General features: G+C 45.4%; 1 protein-coding gene across 4 annotated transcripts in view; it reads left to right on the top strand.

Moving 5' to 3' along the window:
- SEMA6A (semaphorin 6A) overlaps positions 1–10,156 on the top strand; it is a 125,680-nt gene extending 115,524 nt beyond the window's left edge. For 3 of the 4 annotated variants that reach the window (XM_007126482.4, XM_007126481.4, XM_007126480.4), the window contains one exon: positions 8,794–10,156. In XM_007126482.4, the coding sequence (XP_007126544.1) occupies positions 8,794–9,992 (1,199 nt within the window). In that variant the 3' untranslated portion in view covers positions 9,993–10,156. Of the gene's footprint in view, positions 1–2,165; positions 2,308–8,793 lie in introns of those variants that run through there. The other variant, XM_028493152.2, reaches the window with a different exon arrangement.
- The last annotated feature ends 22 nt before the right edge of the window (positions 10,157–10,178 follow it).

Raw genomic sequence — 10,178 nt, 5'->3', positions numbered from 1 at the left:
ACGGGTTCGTACCCCGGTCCGGGAGGATCCCACGTGCCGCGGAGCGGCTGGGCCCGTGAGCCGTGGCCGCTGTGCCGGCGCGGCCGGAGCCTGTGCTCCGCAACGGGAGAGGCCACAACAGTGAGAGGCCCGCGTACCGCCCAAAAAAAAAAACAAAAAAAACAAAACACATAGATTTCTGAACCCAGTCTCCAGAGATTCAGATTCAGAAGGTCCAAAGAGGACCCAAGGATTTGTATTTCTAACAAGTTCCTGGTGATGCTGATGCTGAGTAATACTGATTTAGGACATCTTCCAAGCTGTATGGGCTATCTTATTTAAGGTCACTTTCCAAGATTTTGTTGTATTTTTAAATCCTTATTTCTCCATTCTTGGCTAATACACTTGTACCCAACCAAAGTGTTCCATCAAAATAGCCTATCTGGGACCATGCAGAAGGCAGGTAACTTGTCAGAAATTCTAGAAACACTCTCCTTACATTATTAATTGAGCATTAACATGTGTCCTGCACAATGCCCAAGATCACACAGCTAGTTACTTATAGATCCAAGACTTAAACCCAGGTCTTTATGACCTCAATATTTATGTTCTTAACCAATAATACCCAGCCCCATCTACAACCCAGATCCCAAGAACTATATTTCCAGCATGTTTAAGTTTTAGGAGTATTCAAACAAAACGATTTCCTCATATTTGTTTTATCTTCATTTGGCAAAGAAAAACAAAATCAAAGCACTGCAAATAATCCAAAGAATCATCTGAATTTCACAATTTTATAAGGAGATCCACTTTCCTATTTTGTAGCTTTGATGCCTCTTAAGAGAGCAAAGGAAGATGGGACCAGGAAGCTGGAAAACAAATGCTTTGTCTGGTTTCAAAACCTATTTAGATGTTGGGTTTCTAGCCTTATTAGAAAGAAAACCTCAAAAGGAAGGAAGATAAACCATGCAAATTCTGCTTACAACTTTGCCCATCTGAAATAGTCATTACCTTTACAAAGACAGTGACAGTCCTAACACATGGAACCACAGATCAACATTCCAGAGCATGGCTTTTTAAAAATGATCTCATCATGACCCCCAGTCTAGACCTCAACCTCCACTCTGGGTGTAGCACTGCCCCTGGCAGTGCCGAGTCTAAAAACAGTGGAGCGGAGGAGGAACAGGGAACCCAGAACTCCCACTGCCACAGAGGGGAAAATGAAGTTTTATGCTCCTTTCTCCCCTTCCCTCTTGTGATGGCATCCCAACAACACGTAAAAATGTATCCATTTCAAAGGTGATAGAACTGGAAGTGGATTCATCTGCAGACAACCACAGTCAGTTATTATTTCAATTTGTGAGTTTTAAAATAGCTTCTGAACTGAGGATATTAAACAGCCAGGAAGCTGCCTCTACTTTGGCATGGTCAGTCATTAACTTGATACATCTTGAAGACCATGGCCCCTCCCGGCACCTAATCTTCAGCCTGCCAAGAGAAAAAAAACAAACAAACAAAAAGAAAAAAAACTGAAAGTAAAAGAAAAAGGAAAGTTTGAGTTATAAACTCTGAGTCCATTTCCACGGGCTGCTGGCAGTTCCGTTTATTTCTAAGCCATCTGGTTCGCATTATGCAGTAAGACAAGGAGAACGCTGCTTCCTGCCGAGATAACCACAGAGAGCTCCCACCGCACTTTCCGTGTGGTCATCTCTGTGGGCTGGGGTGTGGCTTTGAGGATAAATTGTCTCCAGTTAGGGTTTTCCCCCTATTTGTTTTTTTCTCTCTTTAAGAGGGATTACAGCAGGCCCTCTGTGGTTAGCAGGGTGATGCTTGGCCCGTGACTCGTTCATTCATTCATACTGCCTTGCAGGACTGTGAGGCTGGCATTTTGTTGCAATAAGATTTTCAAACAAGAAAGATTGGGTTGTTACATTCCATCCACCCAAGTTGTTATGAGGATTTCAAGGGAATTACAGGCTTGTCTTACTACAAAGCAGAATCAAGAGTCTATTTTTAGGGCATCCCACTCCAGGGCTTTTCTTGGTATTTTGCCATCCTTCTTAGCTCTCAGACCCAACACGAACCCCGCTCTGGCTCCACGATGGAGGAAATGTCCATCCTCGTTTTTGCCTTTGCGTATTTCTCTAAAGGACACAGAGGGGCTTTGTTGTCTTTGTGGTCACCAGGTCCGCTTTACACAGATGCCTATTAATCACTTCACTATGGCGACAGACACATCCATCATATCACAGCAGCTCTGAAACAGGCAGTCCAGTGAACAGGGAGGGGTGAGAGAGGAAAGCGTGCACTTAACCATTTCAAGGTACTGGCTGCCTAAGGCCTCACGTACTCAGCAAGGTAACTAGGATGGGGATGGGTAGGGCTCTTCCTTGGGACTTACTTTAATAGGTGCAATAGATTTCATGTATTTTTCTTTGTTTGGCTTCATTTTTTCATAGGACAGATAACATCTCCCAGGTATGTCTGTATGATGCAGGGGATAAGTACAGTTGAAGACAGAGTCTTAATTTTAATAACAGTAATAATAAGTTCAAGTAGACTGGCTGTGCTTTTGATGCAAAGGTACTGACTCTTTGGAGCCTGTATTTTTTTCAATAATGGATTCAATGTGAAACAGAGTAAGCTGAACCCCGCTCTGACTCGATGGTCAGCTTTCTCAAGCAAGAAGACCATTGAAATGACAGGTAAATGAACCAATAACTTTCCTTCCAAAACTGACATGTCTTTTAAGTATCTTTTTCAGACTTTCATGGCTTTTCACCGCCTGCTTCCAAATGGTGTTTAGCACTCACTCCTATTTTTCCCCTGCAAGTCTCATTCATTCGTGCATTCATTTACTATTTATTTAACAGCTATTTACTGAGCACCTTTATGCCCGGGGATTCAGCAGGAAATCTCTCCTTCATGGAGCTGTCTGGAGCAGTTCAGGTGTAAAAATCAAACAGAGAGCAGGTCTCATTAGAGTGATGATTTTAGGATCGAGAGGTGCAGAGCTCTGGGGGCACTTTTATAGAAGGGAGAGCTAACCTGGCTTGAGGGAGTTGGAGAAGGCTTCCTCATGCAAGCTGAGACCTCAAGGAGGACGTCAGTGGGATGGGAGGTAAGTAGGGATATTCCAGGCAGAGGGGACAGCCTGTGTGAAAGCCCAGAAGCAAGTGCGAATGCAGCGGAGAGGCTGGTGTCTACAGCTAAGAGACTAGAAGGAAGCTGGACCACTGGCCATTACTGAACACAGCCTTCACTTTCCTCCCCTCCATGCCTTGGTTCTTGTTGCTGTCTCCACTTGAGCTGACATCCTATGCACCCTTAAGACTTAGCTCAAATGTCACCTCCTACGTAAAGCCTTTGCCCATCCATATTAGGTAGAAGCAATGCATCTCATGACGCTTCCGCACTTTGGATGTAGTTGATGTGTGCGCACCTACCTTCTCCCCGACTGGATCACAGGGTTTGTGCCTCCTTCACCTTTGTCTCCCCAAAACCCAGCACAGTACTTTCATCTGTGCTTAGTAAATGTTTGCTGCAAGATGCTTGCAACCAAAACCTTATTAGTCCAGGAGAGTGACAGTCAAGGCACCAAGAACATCACCATCGAGCCCTGAGTTAGGAGAGCATCTTTTCTGAGGTATGTTGTCCCAAAGCCTGGCGCTGGGCTCCCTGTGCAGACTAAAGACAACAGCAGAGTACCGGCAAGCTACCAAAAACCATTATTTAAATAAAGAATTTGATGTGTGAAATTTCAGAGTGCATTGATATAGTCATGGTAGGAAAAATCAGAACTGTGTTGGGTTTCCTCCTATTTTGCAGTTTATAATTGTTCTTATTTTGAATTACATATTTTAGGGCCTGGAGGGCGTGGTTGTTCGTAATCTTTTCATTGCTTCAGCCTCTAAAGAGCTTCAAACTGCCCCTCTGAGACCTCCTTCTAGCAGCATCTGAAAACTCACCTCAGAAAAAAAAAAAAGTGGAGATTCTATTCTTTCTCGGTTCTGCCAATTTAAGGCATGATTTCAGAGAAATCTCTAAGCCATTGTGTGTCTTGCTTCTTGCAATAGGAAGGTGGAAAGAATAACCATTTAGCACCTCATGACTGGTGAGAAATAGCTGGCGGTTAATTAATCAATGCAAAGGGTTTTTCAGATACTGTTTTCATTACTAATGCCCCATTTTCAATTGGTGACAGCAGAAGGCCCAGGGGTTGGTGGAGGAAGGCATTTCAACGGCCCAGGGTGGAGCCAACTTCCCCCCTCTACAGTGGGGGAACCTGGGGAGGGAGTATACCACCCTACAAAGGCCCTCCACTTCCCCAGGGTTTCATTGCAGCACCTGAAGCAATGATGCTTCTCCAGCTCCAGCCCTGTGTGCCCTTTGTAAAGATGCATTTGTTTTGAATTAGTCAATTCTGCTAGAGCACTCAGTTGTTACAAATAACCCATTTACCCTCACCCTCTCTTGTGGAATTATCCCAGAACAAAATGTCTTTTCATTTTTAAAAAACAGTTTATCCTATTATTATTTTGAATACATACTGAGCACCTTTATAGATTCTTTTGCCTAATGGATGTTAGTATGATTATATTCTGTTGTATGAGACATATGTTTCTGTGATTTCAGAAGCAAGGTTATACAGTCACTCCAATGATGACCCACCAAATTTAGAAGTCCATTTTTAAAATGTCTCTACAATGTACTGCAAACCCATTTCTTTAATAATCACTTATTAACAGTCCGACCTAAGAGCCCTGGGGATGGTTAGGATTATAAATGCATATAAAATATGGTCCCTGGGCTTCCCTGGTGGCGCAGTGGTTGAGAGTCCGCCTGCCGATGCAGGGGACACGGGTTCGTGCCCCGGTCCGGGAAGATCCCACATGCTGCGGAGCGGCTGGGCCGGTGAGCCATGGCCGCTGAGCCTGCGCGTCCGGAGCCTGTGCTCCACAACGGGAGAGGCCACAACAGTGAGAGGCCCGCGTACCGGGGGCGGGAATATGGTCCCTGCCCTCAAGGAGCTGACTGCAGGATTATTACTCCTCCACTAGGAGTCTATAATCACTGTGTTTTGCTCAACATTTCCCACTATTGTTGTTTTACTTATTTCAAAACTCAGGACCTATAGGCAGTCCTGAAACAGAGGTACATGTTCCCTGATGTTGCCTCATCGACCTTTGGCAACCCTTTGGCAACATTTGGACAGCCGAAGGTTTGGAGCTGGAAAAAACAGGTCCATCCCTCCCCTGGGAGACCTATAGCAAATGGATTCTAAAGGCGAAGCTATGACTGTTACTCTTAAGCCCTCGGTGCACTACTAACCCACCATTTCTCTTTTGTGGCTTCCTCTGACCTTTAGATTTGTCCAGCAAACTACAGCACTTAAGCTCTTTCTTAATCATTATTTAAACTGATTCTTGTAACTACACAGTAAGGCATTAAGTGTGTTAACCCCACATTACAGATGGGAAAAACTGAGGCCCAGAGACATTAAGTCATTTGCCCAAAGGTCACCCAGCAGTAAATGGGAGCTTAAAACTCCAGGCCTTTGGAGAGCTCTAGTGTTGCACTACCCCCGACCTCACTGACAAGTCTGGTGTGTTCAATCCTGCGCAGTGACCATTGGCAAAAAGTTGATTTAATCATTTGCCCTTTTTCATGATATAAGTAGAAAGCTTTAAGTTTGGAAGGCATTTTCCAAAAATAACTTTAAAAAATAATAATATATATATATATATATATATTTTTTTTTTTTTGGCTGCGTCGGGTCTTAGTTGCGGCATTCCGTTGTGGTGCGCGAGCTCAGTAGCTGTGGCGCGTGGCCCAGTTGCCCAGCAGCATGTGGGATCTTAGTTCCCCGACCTGGGATCGAACCCGCGTCCCATGCATTGGAAGGCGGATTCTCTACCGCTGGACCACCAGAGAAGTACCCCCAAAATAACTTTTAACGTCTTATCTTCTTGACTTTACTTTCAACTTAATCTCTGATCTGTTTCTAACTTTGGACATGGGGTTTCTGAATGTGCACAGGTGGATAAGGGAAGCCACCTGCTTCAGGGTAGATACCACAAAGCCGAAGAAATGCAGAAAGGTTTTTTGTTTGGTTGGTTGGTTGGTTTTTTTTAACATCTTTATTGGAGTATAACTGCTTTACAATGGTGTGTTATTTTCTGCTTTATAACAAAGTGAATCAGCTATATGCAAGAGGGATGTATATGCAGAAAGGTTTTTAAGGACACTATTTACATAACAAAATGAGCCAGAGAAAGCCATCTGAGACACTATTTTTCTCAAAGGTCAGACCCTGCTTGATTTGTTACCAACCAGAAACCTGAACTCAAATATCATCCACTAAAAGAGTTTTTCCCAGTGAAAGAGCGAGTGGGGTCCATGAGACTAAGACAGTTAAGGACCTTCAGACATGAAAGAAAATTATTTGGGAGCTAAAAGTAAAGAAGCAATGGATAAACTTTAAAATTTTGGAGTTTTCCCAATTAAACAATAAATGAAACAAATGGATTGCTCTAGCCTCGTGCTTTCTATGGTTCTCTTAAGTTGAGATGGTAATTTAAATTGTAAAATCCCAAAGTCAATTGTAGATAACTACCTATCACAAGTACGAATCTACTGGGGAGGTTCAGCCCCCATAAATACAGTTGGCTGGAAGGGACCCACGAAATACCCACTTGCTATGAAAAAATGTAGTACCCCGCATCAGTGACATCACCAAGTCAGTAAGCAAAATTAAACCCATTTTATTCACAGGTGTACATTTTTTGTGCCATCATACGTAGGTGGTTACAAATGATGTTCAGTAGAAACCCACTCAAAAGCAAAATTGAAAGAAAATCAATTGCTATTTTAGCATTACAACAAGGAAATGCAAATTTAAGGAGGAAATTCTCATTAGCACAGTTCCTTGGTGACTAGGTATTAAAACATATTTGGATACAAGACACCCCACTGTTTGGGGAGCTCCACAACACATAAGGTGTGAGTTGCAGCTGAATTTCCTGCTCGTTTTTGCTTCTCAGTTTCTACCCCTTAAAAGTTCATGAAGATAAATCTTGAAATATTTGACAAGTGTCACATATGGAAATTATTCAGTGTCTTACTATCTTTTCCCTGGGGTGAATTACCTCCCCTGCCCCTCACTACCAAGGGCATTTGTTTAAGCACAGAATCTTTATTTCTCAAGAGATATTTGCTGCTTCTATTCATCCCCCCACCTGAAATCACAATCCTTTGTCACGGGACAATCATTTCCACAGCAACCAACTGTGATGTCACAATTGGGGGGAGGAGGAGAGTTCACAAAGAAAAAAGAGAACGTTTTCAACGTTTTCTTCTTCAGGCTAAGGTTTCTGAAATTTAAAACCACTGCTTCACCAATCAAAATATTTTAGCAGAAAAACTCCGTGACAAAGCTGCATTTCTTCAAGGTCTCAGCTGTGACACACAAAGCATTTCAGCAGAAGTGTAAGGGCTGTGTGTTGTGGGTTTGGGAAGGGATAGAGATTTTTATTTTATTTCATTCTAATTCTATGCCACTGATATCTGCCAGTAAAACACATTAAACATATTCCAGAAAGTTGATTTAGTCGATGAAAAATGTGTCTCCTGAGACCAGAGAAGGTACATTTTCTGTCTTACTATCATTTCCATAATAGGAACAATGTTTACATTTCCTCAGCCCATGCAGAGCCTCTAATGTATTCATGTTCTTTCACTCTCCAGAGGCAGGAATTGAGGTATTTGAGATTTTATTTTTTTAGCTACTGCATCAAGCACTTAAGATCTGACAATTGTGATGTGTATTCTCACTTGGTATTAAAAAATAAAAGCTTCAGTGTTTGCATTTGATTAGAGTCTCTCAGCTTGGTGGCTAATTAAGCAGAAACAGGGAAAGCCACTTTCTTCAGAAACACAGCATCTTGGTTAATGTAGTGTAAGATTATTGACAGGTAGAGCCACGTAATTTTTATTAAATTGAAGAGATTAGCTCTGCTGAAGAATTTCACCGTGACAGCAAACTCTAGCTGTAATAATGATACCTGACACTTCTCAAACTCACTACAGGAGCCCAAATGGTCTCTTTTTCTAAATATTCTTTCAGCTCAAGTAAGGGAAGAGCTTCATTCAAACATTTAGCATATTTATCTGAAATTGAGTGTGCACGGGTTTTTTTTTCCCTTGGTAGAGGTGATGCAAAATCAGCATAAACATTTGTAGTCTGTGTGCTTTAGCTATTCTCTTACACGATAAATGATACACCCTGTCTTTCCCCCAGTTGGTTGAAATGCTAACCAGCTTTTCTCCTGATAGAGGCCATGTTGCCCACAGGAAGTCATCAGCTAAGTCCCTGGAAGCCTGGAGTGGTGTGCAATTTGTTCATTTAACATGCATAAAATTGTTGCCTATTCCCCCAGACTCAAAATATCTCGCGGTTTTAGGACCGGGAAGATTGAAGAGAGATGAGAGGGAAAGAAGGATAAATTTTGGAAAGGAAAAACTTCCATATTCCACGGAGTGAAGCAAAGTAGAAAGAGCCTGTACTTGAAAATAGGAGGAAAACACTTTTTTCAGAACACAAAGAGGGCAACAATTGAAGGCTATTTACATACTTCGGGGTGGGGCGGGGAGGATTAATTAGTTAACGTTTGGCAAACGGTGTCTTGAAGACAAGTTCTGCAGAGGTGCTATTGTCACTTATTACTGTTATTAATTAACTGGGTGCATGCCAAACAAAAATAAGCCTCACGGTCTGCTTTCATTTCTTAACACCATATGCGATGTATTTTGCAGGAGTGATTCGAGAGAGTTATCTCAAAGGCCACGACCAGCTCGTTCCTGTCACCCTCCTGGCCATTGCGGTCATTCTGGCTTTCGTAATGGGAGCCGTCTTCTCGGGCATCATCGTCTACTGCGTCTGCGATCACCGTCGCAAAGACGTGTCCTCCGTGCAGCGCAAGGAGAAGGAGCTCACCCACTCGCGCCGCGGCTCCATGAGCAGCGTCACCAAGCTCAGCGGCCTCTTTGGGGACACCCAGTCCAAAGACCCCAAGCCGGAGGCCATCCTCACGCCACTCATGCACAACGGCAAGCTCGCCACTCCCAGCAACACCGCTAAGATGCTCATCAAGGCTGACCAGCACCACCTGGACCTGGCCGCCCTGCCTACCCCAGAGTCCACACCGACGCTGCAGCAGAAACGCAAGCCCAACCGCGGCAGCCGCGAGTGGGAAAGGAACCAGAACCTCATCAACGCCTGCACCAAGGACATGCCCCCCATGGGCTCCCCCGTGATCCCCACCGACCTGCCCCTGCGGGCCTCCCCCAGCCACATCCCCAGCGTGGTCGTGCTGCCCATTACGCAGCAGGGCTACCAGCACGAATACGTGGACCAGCCCAAAATGAGCGAGGTGGCCCAGTTGGCGCTGGAGGACCAGGCGGCCACCCTGGAATATAAGACCATCAAGGAACATCTCAGCAGCAAGAGTCCCAACCATGGGGTGAACCTGGTGGAGAACCTGGACAGCCTGCCCCCAAAAGTCCCCCAGCGGGAGGCCTCCCTGGGTCCTCCCGGAGCCTCCCTGTCTCAGAACGGCCTGAGCAAGCGGCTGGAGATGCACCACTCCTCGTCCTACGGGCTTGATTATAAGAGGAGCTACCCCACGAACTCGCTCACGAGAAGCCACCAGGCCGCCACGCTCAAAAGAAACAATACTAACTCCTCCAATTCCTCCCACCTCTCCAGAAACCAGAGCTTTGGCCGGGGAGACAACCCACCCCCCGCCCCGCAGAGGGTGGACTCCATCCAGGTGCACAGCTCGCAGCCCTCGGGCCAGGCCGTGACTGTTTCGAGGCAGCCCAGCCTCAACGCCTACAACTCACTGACCCGGGCGGGGCTGAAGCGCACGCCCTCGCTAAAGCCGGACGTGCCCCCCAAACCTTCCTTTGCCCCCCTTTCCACCTCCATGAAGCCCAACGATGCGTGTACATAATCCCTGGGGGAGGGGTCAGGTGTCGAACCAGCAGGAAAGGCCAGGCGCCCGCTCAGCTCAGCAAGGTTTTCTCAGCTGCTGAGTACCCACCCGACCAAGACGGCCGCCGCGGCGCCCAGGACGCTGGGTCCTCCCCTGGGACGCGGGGGGGGGGGGGGGGCTCGCGGGAATTGGGCCAAGCGGTTC

This window comes from Physeter macrocephalus, chromosome 8, assembly GCF_002837175.3.
Source record: "Physeter macrocephalus isolate SW-GA chromosome 8, ASM283717v5, whole genome shotgun sequence".
Classification (NCBI taxonomy): domain Eukaryota; kingdom Metazoa; phylum Chordata; class Mammalia; order Artiodactyla; family Physeteridae; genus Physeter; species Physeter macrocephalus.
The sequence above is the reverse complement of the archived record's forward strand: the minus strand, read 5'-3'. Positions and strand labels throughout refer to the sequence as shown.